The sequence below is a fragment of the Paramisgurnus dabryanus genome, chromosome 13, assembly GCF_030506205.2.
Source record: "Paramisgurnus dabryanus chromosome 13, PD_genome_1.1, whole genome shotgun sequence".
Taxonomy (NCBI): Eukaryota; Metazoa; Chordata; class Actinopteri; order Cypriniformes; family Cobitidae; genus Paramisgurnus; species Paramisgurnus dabryanus.
The window spans coordinates 3806648-3829211 of record NC_133349.1 but is presented as its reverse complement, the minus strand read 5'-3'; the positions used below and the strand labels follow the sequence as shown (position 1 = coordinate 3829211).

Genomic DNA, 22564 nt, shown 5'->3' with positions numbered 1-22564 from the left:
ATGTGATCATTCGTCAGTAATAGCAGCCATTTTATTTACATTTATGCATTTGGTAGATGCCTTATCCAGATTGAAGTGCATTACATCTATTTTAGTTTGTAGGTTCCCTTAGGATCGAACTCATGACCTTGTGTGTCTAATGCAGTGCTTGACAAGATGAGTTACAGGAACACCATTTAAAACATTTTCAGTATGAACTCACAGCTTCTCTACTTTCAGGTTTTCCTCTTAAAGATACAGATAAACATTTGATGACTCTTGTTTCTGTCTGTGTGCGTGCAGGCTGCTTGCATTCCCGTCATGCTCAGTAATGGATGGGAGCTTCCCTTCTCCGAGGTCATCGACTGGCGTACGGCTGCCGTCATTGGAGATGAGAGACTTCTTCTGCAGGTACGTTTGAGACATCTTCATGCTACGGTGATCAGCCTTTGCGACATTCCTCTGTCTGTGTTTGCCCCATGCTCATATCGGAGATCTCGCACAGTGGCACTTTTTCAAAATTTTGTGAACTGACTTGTTGTTTATTGTCTTTAAAGGGCCATTGTCATCTTTTAAAAGTTTTAAATTAGAAAGCTTTACATCTTACTTTTACTCATTTGGAGGATGCTTGTATCCAAAACAGGTTACAGGATGTTGATTTGCACAATGCTTGTTTCTAAGCAGGAGTGTGATGCCTATAGTCAGCTCAAAAGCTTTTGTTTGTATGTTTATGTTATACTAATTTGCTAAAAATATTTGAACTTCATGACTTGATCATGCATGACTTACATGGTGATTTTACGCGCACACGCTCGTAAGTTTCACTGGCAGTCTGAAGATCTCCAGAGAGTCGGGTGAGAGCAAAAGCATGTTGCCTTGTAATTGAAATGGGACCTCGTGCCCTCACCTATTAACAGCCGGCAGCAGAAAAGCACGCTGGGGTCAGAACAGAGACGGATTCTGTCACGGCACACTAGCACATTTTTATACTTAATATGCTCTCCGGCCCTCGTGGCGCTTGACTGGCTTAACTAAAGGTGAGACGAATGGGTCTGTGAAATATTTGAAATGGAAATTTACCTCCAGGGATGTTCGTGTTTACAGTGATTAGGGTTACACTTTATTTTGATAGTCCACTTTAGACATTCTACTAACTATAAACAACTTTGCAACTACATGTGAACTAACTTTCAATAATTTGCAACTATACGTCAACTAACTGTCATTAGAGTATTAGTAGACTGTAAGGGTTGGGGTTAGGGAAGAGGTTTGGGTTAGTGGAATAAGTTGACATGCATCTGCAAAGATACTTATAGTCAGTTGAAAGTCTGTTGGGATATCATCACAATAAAGTGTTAGTAGATATTAAGCAGACAGTCTACTAATTATCTAAAGATTGGTAGTTGATAAGTAGTTGCAAAGTTACTTATAATTAGTAAAATGTCTAAAGTGGACTATCGAAATAAAGTGTTACCGTGATTAGAGATTTTAATAAATGCATGCACCTGTTGTGACTTATTTGTCATCTCCGCTGGTTGTGTAAATACTGGAACAGGACAGACTGAGCAAAGCCTGAGGCGTTTTCAACAGGGAATGATGCTGGAGTTCAGTTGGCATTGATGTGACTGTCAGTTGCCTAACAATCTCTTATCAATGCCCTAACAACAGTGTCACCAAAATCACGAAAGATATTGGATACAACAAGATAAGTACTGCTATTACTGTAAAATTGGACGATGCAATGCTAACTATGGCCGCTCTGGTGATGGAGAACCAATTGTCAATCGATAAAGAATGATGGTTCTCTGGGAGCGTGAGGTGTTAACCAACCTGTATGCATGCATAATAGCTGAAACAACGTATGTGATCTACTCACGCAAATTGTTGAATTCGCGCTTGGTGTGTACGCCCCATTAGTTACCACATCATACTGTCTTGTATTTAGCGCAAATTGAGCTTAATATACAAAAGTTATGGTACAGTTCATGCCATGTTTAATTGTTGGTCAGAAATATGATGTTTAAATGTGATTTTTAGCACATGATTTTAGAGATGTCTGTCATTTAAGTAGATAGGACTTTATGCATGACTGAAACAACTGCCCGGAGGCATTATAAACATGGCTGCCTAGTGGTGCGACTTCCCTAAAAGGGACTTTAAATCAGTCCTAACATCTTGAAACACCCTAGCATCCTCTTAGCATCACCTAACAATAAGCTAGAAACTTCTCAGGATACATTAAAACTGTTTGGCAACCATTTAGAAGACCTTGGCAACCACTAACCAATGCCTTTCAATCACTTAGCAAACACATAGAAAGCACTGTGTACAGACCAAACATGAAAATTTGCATTTAATTAATGTCATGTCATGCACATTTTTCGCGACAATTGTGCCGCCCAATTTGCGTCATTCGCATTGCCTGCGCGAGTTTGCGTCTGTTTGCGTCTGTTTGCGTCTGTTCGCGTCTGTTCGCGTCAGGGTTATGACAATTAATAGGGCAAATGCGTGTTTTCTCAATGAATGAATTACGGTGAAATGCCACCACTTCCAAAAGCCAGGGGGCGCTCTCGTGCAGAAGAAACTCCATTTGTGCCACAGAAGAAGTAGCATTACAAACGCTATTCCAGGAAATATCTAGAGGCATATTAATATCGCTGTTCTTCAGATTGTTTCAGGTATTTTCATGATAATAAAGAATATTTTGAATGATTGTGTTTGATGAGTGTTGCTTTTTTCAATGCACATTATAAACGAGTCAAACTCATAGTGATTTTATATTGATAAGGACTTCCTACTGATCACAGAGCCGTAGTACATGCATAAGCTGTGCATGAAACACAGAATCGACCCTTGCGATTCAGAATCGATTTCAGACAGGTCTTTTTAAAGGGAACGCGATGCATCGATGCACATCCCTAATCGTCTTTTCGCATCTTTGCATCGTCTGTTTGTGTCTTTGCATCTGTTTGCGTCTGTTCGTGTCTGTTCACGTCTTTGCATTGACTTTGTATGTAATCTACTCGCACAAATTGTTAAATTCGCATTTGGTGTGTACACCCCATTAGTAACCATCATCATACTGTCTTGTATTTAAACTATACTTACACTGACTAGTATTTAAACTTTCTTTGTCTAGTTTCTAGTGATAGTTGTATATTCTGTGTATGTTTATTCATCCCTTGCCTGATTATTTCTGTTTGAGGATTGAGGATTTTATTCAATGTTAAATAAAATCTAAACTTTTTTCAAAACATCTTTGACATGCTGTAGATTACCACCGAAAAACATCTTCCCTTCGACAGCTTATAAAAACGTATTTACAGATTAAACTTAAAAACAGAATAATAATTAAAAGCTGCTGTGTGACAAGGTGTACAACAAGCCAAAAAACCCAGAAATAAGTTTTTATAAGCTGTCGACCTCAAAAAACGAGCGTTTAAAGACACAAAAGTGGAAACAGGCAACTTTTCTAGTACTCCTATTAGTAGAACTGCGTCCACTAGGGGGAAAACATAGTCGGCGATCCACTTTTTCTCTCCTTAAAGGCTGGGTTTTACGGCTCGACATCTTATAAAAACTTATTTCTGGGTTCTTTGGCTTGTTAGCTGTACATATTGTCACACAGCCGCTTTTAGGCATTATTCTGTTTTTTGTTATAAGCCAGAAATGACAAGGAGGGGGCTTCTCGCAATACAAAGTCAATGGAGACGGTTGGATTGTTTTCCCCCTGGTGGGCGTGGTTTTCAAATTTGCATAACTGCGCTCTGTCTCTATAATCCCCTTCTGACATCACAAGGCGAGCCAAATTTCAAATACCAATTTTTCACATGCTTGCAGAGAATGGTTTACCAAAACTAAGTCACTGGGTTGATATTTTTCACATTTTCTAGGTTGATAAAAGCACTGGGACCCAATTATAGCACTTAAACATGGAAAAAGTCTGATTTTCATGAAAAATTATTATGTGCACGGATAAATTGTTTATATTTGGACTGCAGTATTCCATAAATAAAAGAAGAATTGTCATTTGGGATTTTTTGAGGACTTTAAGGTTAGTTAATGATGTTTTTGGATAAAGTATTCCTGTAATCTTGGATTCAAACTTGAATATCTCTATAAATGTCTGGTTTGGAGGATTGCTGTATGGAATGAGAAAAATTTCAGTTATTTAACTCCGATTGAAAAGGCATGTCAAGAAGATAATGCAATATCTCACTGCTGTCGTCTCTTCACAGATCCCATCTACCGTGCGCTCTATCCATCAGGATTGCATACTGTCTCTCCGGCAGCAGACGCAGTTCCTGTGGGAAGCCTACTTCTCTTCTGTTGAGAAGATTGTGCTCACTACATTGGAGGTGAGCAATTTTCTGATCAATTAACATCTCTCGCTGCGTTCAAGATGTGAAGCCATGTAATTGCTGTTTGGAGGAATCTAATGGAAAAGTCATAATTCACATCAAAATGGAGAAAATTATATTTTATGTAGAGAAAATTAAACTTTAATTTTTATGATATTTTCATTTATTTACCACGCAAATCTCATTACCGTAATGCGTCCAAAATGTTCTGTTTGTGATAATCATTATTCTTATACGCTCTCATTTCAGAAATTGAACTTGTCCGGACAAAAGTTTTTTTCTTAATAATTTTATCTTATTATCCTATCCTACATATTATCCTACACTCTCAAAAGGTACAAAAGTTGTATCTGAGGTGGGATCCTTCAGTTTGATCTCACAAGAATTCGTACATGTTTTATGAGTTGGCTAATTCTTATGAATTTGTACAAAGTTACTCGAACAAAAATGTAGGATTATCATGTATACTATAGGGGAGAGTGGGGCACAACCAAACCCTTTTTGGATTTGGCTCAATCATCCAAAAAATATTTGATTTAATTATATTTTTACTAAAGCAACACACACATCTTTGCTACAAATGAACATTTGAAGTTTGTTTCTATTACTTACAATTCTTGGACAATTACACCAAACGTGACAGAAGTGCAAACGTTACAACTTACCCCATAGGTAACAGTCAACAATCAAGGGGTTAGTTGTAACACTTGCCAAAAATTAAATTTGCAGGCAAATATTTCAATACTATTTTGTCTATATACTTGAAGTGGATATTGATTATATATCTATATTATGTCTATAATAGACGAGTATCTACACTATTCATCCCTCATCTTTCATTATGATTTTAATCTTGACCTTATTCAATCAATATTAAAAATATGAACAAAAATAAATTTTGACAATTTTTTGGCAGCCAGCAATCATTAGTGTGTAGCCTATTTAAAACAACAGCAAGATTTACGCTAATGTTAGCTGTTGTCGTATCATTAGTTGATGATTGTTATAACTAACTCTACTGTGTGAAAATATTTTCAAGCCCGCCAAAAAAGTTGCTAATGCTGCGTTCAGACCAGCCGCGGTAGAGGCGTAAAGCTCGAGTGATTTCAATGTTAAGTCAATGTGAAGACGCGTTGATGCGCGCTTGGAGGTCTCGCGGCGCGAATTGAGCGTTGCAAATGCGCAAGTTGAAAAATGTGAACTTTGGCGGAAAATCGTGCCACGTTAACCAATCAGGAGCTTGCTCTAGTAGTGACGTGATTACAGAAAGCGAGCAAAGTAAAGTAAAATGAATCGAGTAAACTCAAAATAGATGCGGTAGACGCGATTTTGCGCCTCAAACATGCTTGGTGTAAGAGCTGCAGACATATTTCAAAATGATGCTGTGTTTTAGTCAACAAGACACTGATTAAGATGACATGGCATTGGATTTGATATCTTACACACCTTACTAAAAAAAATTAAAAATTACGACACCAAAACACTATTTCATCAATAACTTAAAAACATTTTACCTTTCCATACATTTGCGGGAGATCGTCTTCTGGCAGCATGAAAACAATACCGGGAAAAACAGCTCACTATGCCTGTGCAACAATGTAAACGGTCCGTGTTACAACTAATCGTGCGTTAGTTTGTGCCCCGTGCACCCCTATTATAAAACTATAAGGAAACCCCACCCCTAAAGGTTTGTTTATACCCACACTTTTTGTGGTACTCTTCATTTATAAGTAAGTTTAGATTAAATTATCTGATAAATGTATAAATTTGAAGTATCCATATCCCTATCTATTTCACAATTTACATTGGGAAGTTTTTTCACAATGTCGCAATGATTGCATTTGTCCTAGAGAGGCTTCATTTTTAAATATAATATCTTGAAGAATCTTGCACAAACCCGTAGGCGGAAATCAATAAAAGACAGATAGTGGTCAATCCATCATGTTGAGATCTATTTCTGAATGAAAGCAGAGCCGTACGGGTCCGTCTCGGATTCTGGTTTCATTCGCTCTCCCCCGGAGGATCTTCTGGACTGCTGCTGATGTGTAAGAGGACACCCGGGTCACGTCGTGAAGGAGGATCTGTGACAGCCGACATTAATGTGTACCAATAAACCCAGCTCTTATCCAGCCGGCCACATTTTTATTAGGATCTGACTATTTGAACGCTCATGAGCTTTAAGCCTCATTGATGTTTGTTGGATGAGCTGTAATAACTGTTGTTGTGATGTTTCAGAGATGTTGTAACATGAAATATCACTTTGCTTTCGATCTGAATTTTGAGCTGTCCTGTTTCTTGATAACACACTGTAGTTCTACAAAAGAAAAACGTGTGTTGACCACATCTTAAAGGCACAGCTGCAAACCATTTAGAGACGCACAAGTTTTATATTAGAAGATCCACAAATTTGTTTTTTTCCTTTTCTTTATCCCTGAAGCATGAATTATTAGATTGCATTAGACTTAACCCTCAGAGAAACATCTGGACATTTTTTTTTTAAAGACAAACCAAATGTGACCCTGTCTGCGAAATTCAGACTAAATTTCATAATCTAATGAAGCAGTTGGGCGTGTTACAGAGTATTTCTGTGCCGAATGCACTTCGCCAGGGTTCGTACAAGTTTTGGAACGTTTTTTTCGATTACGGGTCCAGCTGACATTTCAGGGGTTTCTATACGTATCACTTCTTTATATGGGCACTTCCCCTGGAAAACCCCGCCCACCCATCAATCAGCGGGAGACGCTAGAACTTGCAAACATCATATCACGCGACACAGCTTTGTTAAATTTCAAAACTCGAAAAAGAAGTGTGTTTTTGGATGTAAGGAGAAGAAAGCCAGCCTTGTGAAAACAATGGATATAGTTTTTTATTCGGGGTAGCAGTTTTGCATGTGTGTTTGATCCGCTGGATTTCATTGAAAAGTCCCAAACGGGTCATGACGAGTTGCATGCAGTAAGTAAGACTTCTGTCTTATGTTGGAAATAGTCGCGTGCATATTATATAAATGACACAAACATGTAGTGAATCATAAGTTAAACAGTGTTGGTATAGTGTTGCATGACTTGAACTCGCTCCTCCCGCAGCTCGTAACTCCCCATTCTTCATTTTTTCGTACGTTGTTTGAAAGAATCGGTAAAGCTAATCTTTCTTTTATGAATCTGGTTAAACTAAAGACTCTTCTGAGATATAAAGGATGTAATACTACTCTATAGGTACTCCAGATTAACATCAGAAATGCAGAAACAGCGTGTGTTACGTGAGCTTTAAAATTAAAAAAATGACTTTACAGTAGCTGGGTTTTCACAGGCAGGGTCACAAATTTCGTTTTTGCATCAAAAATAGATTTTAAAAACCTTTTATAGTTCACCATTAATTTCCCTTGCCATGAAAATAGCCACAGACTGGCATGACAAAAACAGACAAACCATTCAAAGAAGAATTTCTATAAAATAATAGCTTCATTTCTATAAGTGCCACAAAAAAATCTATGCATTTAATGCATGGTGTGCTTTTTCAAAGAAAACTTTTTTTGCATCTGGACAGACCTTTGCTGATCTCCTTTGTCTTATGGGGCGTACACACCAAACGCAAATTTAACTATTGCGGGAGTAGATTACATACAAAGTAAATGCGAAGATGCAAATACACTCGAACTTGCGCGGAGCGATGCAAATGACGAAAATTGGGTGGCCGTTTCACATGGTACGCGAAATCGTCGCGCGGCTACAGCTTTTCTCGTGTAGTCAAAGCGTTTTGTGCAGCATTTAGTGGAAATATGTTTATCTTCAACAGCGCCCGCCATGAAGAGTCGTGTCCGTAAAAGGGACAGGATTTTGGGTGCACGAGCAAGGCGTGTGGACCAACTCCGCTTCACCTCTGTAACCGCCCCAGTTTTTCCGCGGTTGCCGCGTACCGTGTGAAAAGGCCTTAACGCGTTTTCACGGCAATTACAGCGTCCAATTTCATCTTTTGCATCATCCCTCACGAGTTCGTGTGTATTTGAATAATATTCAAGTTATGCATGAAATGAAGTTAAAAATTGTGAGTAATCTAGAGTGAGAAACGCGATGCTTTAAAATGTGTCCTGCTTTAGAAATGGCCACTGTGGTAGATGAAAAAAAGACAATCTGCCCTCTTTGGATATTAATCCTCTGGAATGATCGCATACTCTTTGATAATGTAATATTGCGTGAACATTTAATAATGTACTGTATGAATCCTGGTTCTGTTGCTGCTGTTTGCACGTTCAAATGAAACAAAATGTTTGTATTGTTTTTAAAGGGTCACAGACAGTCAACTGTATTTTTCTCAATGACAATTTAATATTAAAATCGTATCAGTTAATGGTTAATATTCGGTTAACAAGCTGTCATAAATAAACATCCCTAGTGTACAAAGATGGTTTGTAGGTTTCAGATGATGTCCTGACACCGTTCTCTCTCTGTCCTCAGATCATTCAGGATCGAGTGTTACAGCACAACGCCCGCAGTACACTCATGTGGAACCGGCAGCCGGGTGGACTCTTCACTCTTCCTCAGTACTCATCATACCTGGGCGATTTTCCCTTCTTCTATGCCACAATGGGTGAGTGACCTCTTTTATTGTGGTGGTATCATGATAACTTAATATGCATTTCCGATTACTTTTACAGGTACCATTGTATTAGGTTTGTGAATGAGTTATATTTTATATACCACAGTATATATCATGTTGCTCAAAGGTACCGTCTGTCATTGTAAACCATGGATGTTGGGACTATCATAAGAACTGAATGTGTTATTACTCATGTCTGACTGTTCAGGTTAATGGTGTTAATTGTGTTTCCCGCAGGTGTGAAACCACAGCAGAAGTTCACAGCTGTCATTCATGCCGTCACACCTTTAGTGTCTCAGTCTCAACCCATATTCAAGCTGTTAGTGTCTGTGGCCAAATCACAATACTGCTCTCAGGTATAACCATATTACATTTATACATATATGTAATGTACCAATCCATTCTCATGAAATGCATATAGAAAAGTCTTGCAAAATACATACGGCAAATTGCAATTTTGTGTGTATGTGATACGCCAGTCCTTCTCGTACGCCGCATCTTTTTGTGTCGTTTTATTTATTGGTTTCTCATTTTTTTCTGTTTTTTAAACCATTGTCGCTTGGGTTTGTGGTTAGATTTGGGATTTGCTTTAGGATGTCATTTAATATATAGGTTTCTTCATGTTTTGTCTATTTTTAAACCATGGCCGCTTGGAGTTGGGGTTTGGGTTAGGATATAATTTTATGTAACAAAAACTTGCTCTAACCCCAAACCCAAGCGATAATGGTAAAAAAAAGAAAAAAGGAGAAAACAATGAATAAAATAACACGAAAAGATGTGTCGTGTAAGTGAACGGGAAGGACTGGCGTATCATATGCATGCAAAATTAGAATTTGGCGTATGTATTGTATGACTTTTCAACGCATTTCATGAGAATGGGCTGAATATACATATATACACTTCATTATTCCAAACAGGACAATAAAATGGTGGAATTAAAGAGCCAAAATTAATGCGAGACACGAGTAGAGATTGACCGATATATCTGTTTTCGTATATTTAAGCATTTTCCCCATTATTGGATATCGTTTTTTGTAATATCGTATAGACCCATAAAATTGCGCGCTGGACACCATTTCGAGATAACAACAACAACAGCGTGCACAGCAAATATGACGGCGGAGTGACGCGACTTCATTAAAATGACTTTGAGGCTACTTACTTTGCTTTAATTAATCAACTTATTTAACATAACCGACATTAATGCACAGATGAAATGTGTTATAAATGCCTCTAAGAAATAGAGACGAACTCACGTAAACTGATCCATCAAATCTTTTCCCAATAACGACATAGCTTTACATGAATAAAGCTGACATGAATTAATGCTCTGTGGAATTAAAAACGCTGAATTAAATTCGTTTTTTTTGTTATTTTTGCTTATTAGTTACCTCGTAAAATCACGTTCATATTGGTGTTCACTTACCGGGTTGAAGGCTGAAGCACAGCCACCACATGTAGCTAACTTTTAACAAGATTTACCCTATAATAAGTTATAATAACATTTACCAGATAAACATTATTTCCCTAAAAATATCTGTGATATTAATGAATTATTGATTACCTCCGCAAGCTTTCACAGTTTGATACAGTTAATGCATGAGTAAAAGCCATTACATAAGCTATAACAAAATATTAATTATTATGACATAAAATACCAGTTAAGAAATTCAAGGACATATAAGCTGTTTTGTTTCTAAGTTTCCTGACAATATATTATTCCAGTGATATGATTCATTAAATTAATATTATTCTTCACTCTTTCAGACTCCTATTTATTACATAGTATGCAAATATTGTTATTATTATAAGAGTTTGTTCAGTTCAGTTCAGTAATGTTGTAGTAATTGTGTCAAAAACAGTAGTGTAACAGTAAATAAAAATCGGTTTAGCATATCGGTTATCGGGCACATAAGCATCCAAATATTTGGTTTTGGTTAAAAAAAATCAGTATCGGTCGATATCTAGACATAAGTCAAGTAAACTGAGATTAAATTTATCAAGCTGATATTATTTCTATATCTTTATAAATACTGGGTTTGATATTTTTTCAAATATATTAAGTCATGCATGATGGGCACATGGTACAACTAACTATAGACCGTTTCAGCAGTAACAACATAAACAAGCGGCTGCACGTAACTTCCGGTAAACTCCGCTAATAATAAATAACAACAAAGTACTTTAAACGTAGTTTATTTATATAACAAGCAAAAAAACAACACATAGATTACATAGGAAACCAAAACATTTGTTATTTTCGACGAGGCATTTGTTCAAAAGATCAGTTTAGCAACTAGTCAGACCTTAAAAAAAACGAAACCGGAAGTAAGGTTAGGATCCAGACGTGTGTCACGTGTGTCCGATGAAACCGTCTATATGCTTATCAAACATGTGATTGTTGTTATCTGATGTTTTTTGCTTCTAGATCATTGTCCTGTGGAATTGTGATAAACCTTTACCTGCTAAGCACCGCTGGCCCTCCACATCTGTCCCTGTTATTGTAATCGAGGGTGAAAACAAGGTGAATCTTGGTCTTCATTCAAGTGAATGTTCATGCGTTTGTGTTGAAGTGGTTTTCATTCAGAGGTTTTTATGTGTTAACTGCATGCGCAGGTGATGAGCAGCCGCTTTTTGCCCTATGATGTCATCAGTGCAGATGCAGTGCTGAGTCTGGATGAAGATACGGTGCTTTCAACCACTGAGGTGAGTCGAGGGGTCGCAACACATCAGGCTGTTGTTTAGTTCCAAATGCTGGCATCTTTCAGCATCCTCATACCTCCTAGGCTCTTTTTATACCTGGTATTGAGATACATTTTGGTCAGTCGAATTACAATTGGGCGAGAGAGACACATTTTCATTCACACCTGTGGTCCACTTTCAATCACTTTTTTCCTGATTACTTTGAGGGGATAAGAGCAGACACTTTTTAGTTTTAGTTGTGTCAATGATAACCTAAAGACCGCGCCAAACACTGTGGGTTTACGCTAGCAGTCAGGACCGATGGAGAAACATTGTGCTTGGTACATTACACATTAGATCAAAAGGCAGAGAGTAGACATCTCAAACACATTTGACCACATGAGCGTCCACACCACAAAGGCAATCCAGTCGAATGCTTTTTCAACTTCCTCTGAATGTGGTCGAAAATGGACAAGCTTAAAACGTTTAACACCCCGTTTACACCTGTATTTAGCATAAACCACTTGTAAACTTATAGACCAAAATGCATGACTTTTTTTCTTGGCAACTCCATATAGACTGTCTGTAGGTAGTATCACAAAGGTTCGATTCCCAAAGAAAACACACACTGATAAAAATGTATACTCTTAAGTCTGAATGAGTATAAAAGCATCTGACAAATGCATAAATGTAAAATTTAAATGTAAGTAAATGAGGATTTGCAGCTGTCAAGTGCCAAAATGACAGAAAAGTGCCATTTAAATTAATCACCGTATTTTCTGAGCATTCGTCAGCACGAGTATACATAAACGTATTACAGGGTTCCCACGGGTCCTTGAAATCCTTGAAAGTTTGTGAATCTGGGGGAAAAAATAAAAAAAACATAGATACAGGTCATTGAAAGTGCTTGAATCTATTTTATGCAAGAAGTTTTCTGGAAAAAAAATCCATATTATTCCCTGTGTAGTGTAGGATAATATCATAAAAATTCAAGACTTTTTAAGCACACGTGCTAAACTGTTCGCTTTAAATGCTTATATCTTCTGTATGCGAATGTTGATTCATACCAAAATGCTTTTTTGCATAGTTGTGTTTGACACATGAAAACGTCTCGGGTTAAGTATGTAACTGTTGTTCCCTGAAAAAGGAACGAGACGCTGCGTCTCCCTTGCCATACTTCCTGCGTCCCTGTAATGCCGTTTTTGGCAATATTTCAGATAGCGATATACTTTTGGCTCCCGCGTCACCCTGTCTTTGTCGTTAAGCCTCACCATTGGTTGAATTTGATATACACATTCAGACGCACTTACCATTGTAGGCGTCCCCAAAGTGTCACCGCAGTGACGCAGCGCGAGTTCCCTCGAAAGGGAACTGTAACAATGTATCTTAAAAGGTAAAACGATGTAACCTTGCTCTTACTTGAAATGTGTCCCCACATTTAGTCCTTGAATTTTGAGGTTATTGGACCTGGAAAGTCCTTGAAAGGTCCTTGAATTTAAAGTTAACTAAGGTGTGGGAACGCTGGTATTATTTGGACAAAAGTGGCCTGGTCATTCATAGAAAGTTAAATGACTTTATAATACCATGAGGGTGAATTAAATAAAGCTTACGAAAAAATTCTCCTTTTCCTCTAAAGACGATAACTTCCGGTAAACTCCACATTTCAAAGTTCTTTAAACATAATTTATTAAAATAACAAGCAAAAAAACAACACATAGATTACCTAGGAAACCATTTTTTTTTTCGACTAGGTATTTGTTCAAAAGATCAGTTTAGCAACTAGTCAGAAAAAAACGGAAGTAAAGTTTGGATCCAGACGTGTATCGTGTCAACGCACGTGCGTCCAATGAAACCGTCTATATACTTTAGGCAAGTCTTTAAGTTTATGTATAATCTGAGTATATCACACAGGTGGATTTTGCCTTTACTGTTTGGCAAAGTTTCCCAGAGAGGATTGTGGGATACCCAGCACGAAGTCATTACTGGGATGTCAACAAAGAGCGTTGGGGCTACACGTCCAAGTGGACCAATGACTACTCAATGGTGCTTACTGGAGCTGCTTTCTACCACAGGTTATTATTACTTTAATGCAAAATAAGTCTGGGCTTACACTACTGGATTTTTGAAATCCTGCCCGATTGTGAAATCTGGATGTAGCACACAGGTAAGAAAAATCTTGACAGATTTTCTTCTCTTAATCTGAGCTGAAAATCAGAAACAAGTGGGGTGCCGGACCCAATTTCCCTTCAGAAGGGAAAATCTGGGAAATTTGGCCAGAAAAACCTGTAGTGTGAGCCCGGCTTCATCTTTATACTGAATACAGTTTTTGAATATACCCTATGTGACCCTGCCTGTAAAAAAAACCCAGCTAAAGTTATTTTTGTGTGATTTACTGTTTTCTACATAAAGTCATCCTACATAATCTAAAGAACATTCTGTAAAAATATAACCTTTGAAACCTTGAAATCAATGCAAAATCAAACTTTGATGCTCCAAATCGAATCATTAGATTATGAGACTTTAATCTGGATTTCACAGACAGCGTAGCAATATTTTGACCAGTAGTTAACTGTTAGTGTTTGTCTTCACTATTGACAGGTTTTAATCGATCATCTTTTCTTATTTCAGGTATTATAACTACTTGTATACCCACTACCTGCCGACCAGCTTGAGGACGATGGTTGATCAGCTGTCTAACTGTGAAGACATCCTCATGAACTTCCTCGTGTCCTCTGTCACTAAAATGCCTCCTATCAAAGTCACTCAAAAGAAACAGTACAAGGAGACAATGATGGGACAGGTAAACATTTATGTGTACATTTATACGTATACCATGATTCTGTCTTTTATACACATCAGGATTTGACTTCAGTTTTCATTTTAAGCTCCCTGCGGATTTAAATGGGAACTTCAGGGAAATCGTTTGATACGCTGATAATTGTATTCTTCCTTCAAAAAAAAGCTGATGAAAATGTGAAGTTTCTGTTGTGTTATATTGAATGTGAGCAGTGAATTCCCTGAGCAATTTCTGCTCATCTGAGATGGGTTATTATTGCCTGTATGGGGGTGAATATCATGATTTTGTTCAGGTTATATTTCAGTATTATTTGGTGTCTTATTCATATCACACTCCTATTTCTTATTACTATGATGCAGAATTTTTCCTGCAATTTCTCATTTCTGTAATGGGGAAATAGTAATATGTTATTTATTTATGATATAGGGAACCTGAAAAGATGAACATAAATATATCACTGGGAAAATCACCAGGCGCATAACAGTAATGAGAATTTGAATAGAAATATTGTGACTGTCATGAAAAAAAATATATTTTTTAAATTGTCATGAAATATATTGTGATATTGGCCCAATGCAAAATATCCTAATAGTCCTAGAAATAATAGTCATTATCTTTATTTTGGATTTCGGACAAATTCATAGAGTTCAAATGCAAAACCCTCCAGGTGTGTCTGACGTGTTTTCTTGTGACTCTTATGTTTAGGTTCAGTAATTTGTCTTTAATTACAATAAAAAAGTTATTAGTCAATAATTACATTGCCTTATTCTCACAAATGTCATTTTTAGACATTTCATTAGTATTAAACAAATTTGACTGACTTTCGCTGCAAAACCCTTTAAGTGCATGCAAGCTTTTGGGGAAAAATCCACCAGTTCTAAAAAAATCCACTACTTTGGACATGCGATCTTCATAGTGCAAAACAGCCAATCACAGTGAACCGCAATACAACACAAAAAGGCGGCTTTTGTCTTGACCGGTTTGGTTGCACTAGCGATTGCTGGTGTAGCTCTAGTTTTACCCACCGCAATAATTAATCTTTCTTCCATTTTTATGCTCCTTTGTTCTTGCAGAAACAAATGGGCTGTGTCTGCATGAGATTATTTGCTTAAGATGATCTGTTTGGCTCATGCCTGCGTTGGCGCTTGAGAAGTTGAGAAATGTTCAGCTTCTGACACAACGCGACTCACGCGATTCACAAATTAAGTTCGGCAACTCATGATTCAAAGTAAATAAGAAGCATTAACACTAACGCCCTGTATGAACCAAACGTAAAGATGCAACTAAAAAATTTTCAAATCAGAATTCAAAATGGAAAAAACTGAAGCAGACATTAGGGGGCGCGTTGATGCATGTGGCTGACACATTCTGGCTGTATTCAGGTCTTAACTCTTTCCCCGCCATTGACCAGTTTACTCGTCAATTAAGAGAAAACGCTTCCCTGCCAATGACGAGTTTTTACGGCAATCCATATTTCCGCTATTATCCACCAGGTGGCTCTCTTACCCAACCTATAAAACACTGAAGCATCCACTGATCCAAAAACAGTAAAAACTCTGTGTATGTTTTGATCATCGCTCTGAATCTGATCTCTAACAAAATCCTTTACAAAAATGCAATTATCTCAGCTTTTTGCTCAAAATTTTGTATTTTTGAAGAAACTTACCCATATTTGAGAAGTGATAAAAAGAGAACAATTAAAGATGGGATGAAATTTTTTTCATTTGATATATTGTATGTTTATATATTAAAAAAGAAAATTTTCTGAAGGCATTAAACTTTAGTGAAAATTATAAAAAATGCTGGCGCTACTGGCAACTTTTTTTAAGTACACACAAGAGTCACTCCTCCTTTCTGAATAAAGGTAATCCTCAAAAATGCAGTCCATATCCTAATATTTGTTTTGACAATCGAATCGTTCCATCTTTCATCCAATGCTTCTCCTCTGCACTTAGAGGACTTTGCTGAAAAACCACCGTGTCTTTTATGATTCTGCCAACAAAGCTGTATTTCTTAATGGCCTAAAGCCGAAATTAAGTAGATTTGAAGCAAGCATATTTGACAAACTTATAATACATGCCTTACTTATCTTATTTTTCATGCTTTGGAGTGTTGAGTGTTATTAGTGGCTTTCGCATTCGAACTTTTTAAGCATGACCTGTAAGGATTAGGTTTGAGTATTTAACTTAACATGGATGAATGTTTCTGTTTCAAAGCAGCTAACCAACCCTCCCTGTTCTCCGCAGACCTCACGAGCATCACGCTGGGCGGATCCCGACCACTTCACCCAGCGGCAGACCTGCATGAACACATTTGCCAGCTGGTTTGGCACGATGCCTCTGGTGCATTCACAGATGAGACTGGATCCTGTTCTGTTTAAAGACCAGGTGTCAATCCTGCGCAAGAAGTACAGAGACATCGAAAGACTCTAACGAAACTCGGATCACCTTCCCTTTGAAAAGGGATGAAAATACAGGATGTGGAAAGCCCCAGAACCCTGCGCCAGATAAACAGGGCATGAAGGGGGGCATTGAATCCTTCAGGGAGAAGCAAATTAAGATGGGGCAAAGTGTTGAGCTAGATGAAATACAGATGCCGTAACATCATAAAGGTTTGGCGAAGTATTAAAATTAGGTCGTGGTTACGTTGATGTTATTTGGCGTTCAGCACAACACAAAGACCAAAAGCCATTTGTGGCAGCTTTCTGTCTTCCAAGCCCCCTCTTGTGATGCTTTGCCAATGACAATGGTGACCATGGCAACCCACGCCGTGACGGGAGCCGTGCACACTGATCCACACGTCAGAGTCGAAATATGAATTACTGCACATCTGGAACAGACTGGTGGTCTTCGTAATAGACCCCTATTGTAAAGCCTGGCCGGAGGAGTCAGAAGGTTACCTGCGAGTTATTAATGCATATTTATTTAGTTTGCCTTCTGTTATTGTGGCAAGTGTTACTCCCCTTTTAAAGACGCAGGGCAATGTCCTGAAACGGTGCGTGCGAGTCCTTCACGCCGGTCACAGTGCCTGAGCTTTCAGATGAGAGGTCTGAGAGTCCCAAGGGGTTTTGTATGAATGCACAAACACCTTGTTCATGCTGCTTATATCTGGATATAGTGTAAAGAAATATGTTTTAAAGGGGTCATATGACGTTTGCTAAAAATAATTTTATTTTGTGTATTTGGTGTAATGCAATGCAAACACATGATTTTCCACATACAGTGCATTTTTGATGCTCCTTAAACACTTCAATTTTTACAAATCTGAAAAGTGTGCTGTGATTGGCCTGCTATCCGTTACTTTGCGATTGCGTATGACGGAAATGTTACGCCCCTTACCATATTTGGAATATCATGTTCCGAACACTACAACGATAATAAAAGTCACGCCTTCTGTCTTTGCATATACATTTGGGCGGTGTTATGCAAATCTTCCCACACAATGATGTAGATATGTGGGGGCGTGTTTGAATGAGCCGTTTTAAAAAGGCGTGGATGAACCTTCAGTTTCAGAAAGACTTTACGGATCTTTTTTATGCAAAGTTTTAAAACTCCAAATACAAAGGAAAACATGAAATTGCATCATATGACCCCTTTAAATTTGCCTAAAGGTAAATTTCCTTTAGCCTTTAATTTTGTATTTTAGATGATTAAGACCCAGTGCCACAAGCTTGTCTTGTGTTTTTATCTGGTTTAAAAAGTCTTACGAGTGCCATGGCATCTTGCTGGCCACGTGCACACCGCAGCTAAACACAGCGATTACTTCTTCTAGTTTAAAATCAGCAGAATAAACAAAAAATACTGCATGTGTTGACACACACCAATACGTCTGCAATCACCACATTTCTTGTTTACACACTTGAGACGCCAAAATTAATTTATATGCCACTGTTTCCCCGAAACTTTTACAGTTTATATTTTTCAGTAACTCAAGTCTAAGCACAATAAAACACTAATTTTGTGTAAACACAACAAATAGATGAATGAATGAAATCGAATGGATTGTGGGGTTAAGAGAGGGCATCATTTATTCACAGCTTCAGGACCAATCAAATAAATCTTTCATTCATTTTCAGTTTTATTCATTTTCTGAATTATGAATTTGGATTAATAGTGGCAAATCATTTTGAAGTAATGGATATACAAAATGTGAAGTGATTGGATGAATGAATGCTGTTCGGAAGGTGTGATGCGATAAATTTGTAAAACCCATTGGCCAGAAGGTTTCGCTGGATCTAAATGTGTCCCTATTGTGCCATTTAATCTATATCTACAACATTTACCCTGTTAAGTAACATGATTTAGTATTATACAATATAGGAATGGGTGGTATGGCAGTATGTAGTGATCATTTGTTATTTGTAAATGTGAGTGTATTGAGTTGTGTATTGGATTTTTCAATTCTTGGGGTTTGCATTCAAAAGAGGAAATAAATAAATGATATTTTGGTGTAAACGATTTCTTGTCCAAAAATAACCACCAAGACTATTTAATATATATAAGCAATTCTTTAATCATTATATATAATTACTCGTACTGTAATTTAATACTTTGTCATACCACCCACCCCTATAATACATTTTTATCTTTTATGTTTTGCTTTGTCATCTAAGACTAGCATATTAGAAACTGGATTTTGGAGTCTCTCTGAGGGATTTTACTGTTTTATATTATTTTTTAATTTTTTAACCAGTCAAAAAAGGACGAATCCAACCCGTTGGGTTGTAATTTAACCAATGCTGTTGTTTTAACCCATTATTCAGGGTTCCCACGGGTCTTTGAAATCCGTGAAATTTGTGAATCTGGGGAAAAAATTCAAGGCCCTGGGAAGTTTTTGAAAATATAAATACATAGATACAGGTCATTAAGTGCTTGAATCTATTTTATGCAAAAAAATCCATATTATTTCCTGTGTAATGTCAAATAATATCATAAAATTTCTAGACGTTTTAAGCACACGTGCTAAACTGTTCACTTTAAATGCTTATATCTTCTGTATGCAAATGTTGATTCATACCAAAATGCTTTTTTGCATAGTTGTGTTTGACACATGAAAACGTCTCGGGTTACGTATGTAACTGTTGTTCCCTGAGAAGGGAACGAGACGCTGCGTCTCCCTTGCCATACTTCCTGCGTCCCTGTAACACCGTCTTTGGCAATATTTCAGATAGCGATAAACTTCCTGGCTCCCGCATCACCCTGTCTTTGTCGTTAAGCCTCACCATTGGTTGAATTTGATATACACATTCAGACACACTTACCCTTGGAGGCGTCCCCAAAGCGTCACCGCAGTGACGCAGCGCGAGTTCCCTCGAAAGTGAACTGTAACAATGCATCATTAAAAGGTAACACGATGTAACCTTGCTCTCACTTGAAATGAGTCCCCACATTTAGTCCTTGAATTTGAGGGCACTGGACCTGGAAAGTCCTTGAAAAGTCCTTGAATTCAAAGTTAACTAAAGTGTGTGGGAACCTTGGTATTGGGTCGAATATAAATTTTTTTGCTGGGGAGTATAAGGTGAGGAATTGACTACAGATAATAAAGAAACTAGTCTGATCTCAGTATTATTAAAAGCACATGGTTCAGATGTTGGAATTCCTGGTAAAGGTCTGGTAGAGTTAGTTATGTGGTTGTTGCACGAGATAGCAGCCACGTGTACGCTCTAAACAAATGTTAAAATGTTGCGTTGGTAATATTTGACCCAACAGTGAGTTAAAACAACGCAGCTTTTTGGGTTGAAACAACTCTGCATAGATTAAATTACATTCTTACGTGTTGGGTTCGCCCCCTTTTCACACAGCGTTGGGTGCAAAATAACCCAGCATTTTTTTGTATATCAGCTGTGAAATGTTATTGAATGTGTGCAAGACCATGACATCGAGTAACATCAGTGAATGACTTTAAAACAATGACTTTGGTGATGTATATCAGGATCAAGACTCACATGTGTCCTGTCAAAGCTTTTTCTTTGTCTTAAATCAATGTGCCTTTTCTCAGCACATCTCTTTGTTATTTTGTTCACCTTTTTTCTGTTCTTGTCTGCTAACGGCACATAATCTTGCTTTCTTTGTCAAACACTGGATTTTTATGACAATAGTTATAGTAATCGAAAAACATCTGATGTGAAGTAAATGGCCGTTTAAAGCCTGTGATGGGTCGAGAGGTCTTTACTCTGAATGGTTACGGTTCTGACATTCCTGCGGTTTTGTAGGAACATCTTGCTTTCGCACGGCCTTGTGTTTGTACATGTATTTACCCGACATGAGGACTTCATTGTTCTCATTTTCTTTGTTTCTTTGCTTTGTCCTTGGACCCTGTAAAGACTTTATTTTACATTATTATGATGAACAATAACAAGATCAGATTTTTTAAGATATGAAAAATGGTTTTATAAAAAATAAATGATATTTGATAACTGCTGTGTTTTGTTTGTCTTGATTTTTTAATTCCAGTGCACAGGTCACATTGAGTAATATTATATTAACATATTCACTTTAAATTTGTTCAGTATCTCTATTTGTGTCAAAGAAAGAAACACAAAGGTGGTCAAGTATAAATAATTGTGACCTTAAAATAAATGACACCCTTCACCTTTAAATAATCCCCAATGTCAGTGATGTGACCAAAGCCTGTCATAATGAAAACACAATTCTTCTACATCAGCACTACATGAGAGAAATACACAGATTAAAGCCAAACTTTCCACTCGCTCATAAATCATTGAAAGACGCGCCAAGAGGATCTCTTGTGTTGAAATCCTTCTCTATATCTGCATAACACACGAGATCTGGACAGCTTTAATCCTTCAAACACACACAATATCATTATAACTGGGTTGAGTTTTACATTCGGCTTCATTTCAGTTTTAACTGTCACTGTCCCACAGGTGGAATGTTTGGCATTACATATTACACCAATCTTGACAAACTATACGTCGTTGGAATACTCTAAGAATGTAGTTTTTTTATTTATTTCAACAATATTTTGCCAAAAAATGACGTAGTAAGAGTCATTTTCTAAAATGTTTTGTGCCACAGGTGGGCAGAAGGTGTTATTACATATTTGTAAATATGCAATAAACCTAAAGTAATCTTGAAAAACAATATATTGTTGGAAAACTCTAAACATTTAGTTTTAATCTTTCATTTTTATATAAATATAAAATATATTACATAATACAAAATGCATAATTTATTGCATTTTTTATTATTTAGAATAATTTAAACTGTTTAATTTTCTTTTACTTTTTTTTATTCACAACTTCAAACATTTCGGTGAAAAAATTTAAAGTCTTCGTCTTCTTCAAGATCAAAGAATGCCGGAGTTTTGAAGGTGCATATCACCTTTTATCCCCCCCCCCATTTAAAAGGGGGTGACAGTTAAAGGGTTAACCCCTTGTTGGGTTAAACCTAAACATTTTCTTCAACCCAATTGCTAGGTATGTCTATTTTTGACCAAAAAATAACAACATGTTTTAGTGCATAAACACTCACCTAAAGGATTATTAGGAACACCATACTAATACTGTGTTTGAGCCCCTTTCACCTTCAGAACTGCCTTAATTCTACGTTGCATTAATTCAACAATGTGCTGAAAGCATTCTTTAGAAATGTTGGCCCATATTGATAGGATAGCATCTTGCAGTTGATGGAGATTTGTGTGATGCACATCCAGGGCACCAAGTTCCCGTTCCACCAAATCCCAAAAATGCTCTATTGGGTTAAGATCTGGTGACTGTGGGGGCCATTTCAGTACAGTGAACTCATTGTCATGTTCAAGAAACCAATTTGAAATGATTCGAGCTTTGTGACATGTTGCATTATCCTGCTGGAAGTAGCCATCAGAAGATGGGTACATGGTGGTCATAAAGGGATGGACATGATCAGAAACAATGCTCAGGTAGGACGTGGCATTTAAACGATGCCCAATTGGCACTAAGGGACCTAAAGTGTGCCAAGAAAACATCCCCAACACCATTACACCACCACCAGCAGCCTGCACAGTGGTAACAAGGCATGATGGATCCATGTTCTCATTCTGTTTACGCCAAATACCATCTGAATGTCTCAACAGAAATCGAGACTCATCAGATCAGACAACGTTTTTCCAGTCTTCAACTGTCCAATTTTGGTGAGATGGTGCGAATTGTAGC

At 37.4% G+C, this 22564-nt stretch overlaps 1 protein-coding gene across 1 annotated transcript in view; it reads left to right on the top strand.

Annotated features, from left to right (window-relative positions):
- The window catches only part of ext1a (exostosin glycosyltransferase 1a), a 73381-nt gene extending 52550 nt beyond the window's left edge, over positions 1 to 20831 (top strand). The window contains exons 3-11 of the mRNA XM_065298896.2: positions 283 to 390; positions 4218 to 4337; positions 8792 to 8924; positions 9171 to 9289; positions 11362 to 11457; positions 11550 to 11639; positions 13527 to 13687; positions 14244 to 14415; positions 16659 to 20831. Of these exons, the coding sequence (XP_065154968.1) occupies positions 283 to 390; positions 4218 to 4337; positions 8792 to 8924; positions 9171 to 9289; positions 11362 to 11457; positions 11550 to 11639; positions 13527 to 13687; positions 14244 to 14415; positions 16659 to 16844 (1185 nt within the window). The 3' untranslated portion in view covers positions 16845 to 20831. The remainder of the gene's footprint in view (positions 1 to 282; positions 391 to 4217; positions 4338 to 8791; positions 8925 to 9170; positions 9290 to 11361; positions 11458 to 11549; positions 11640 to 13526; positions 13688 to 14243; positions 14416 to 16658) is intronic.
- The last annotated feature ends 1733 nt before the right edge of the window (positions 20832 to 22564 follow it).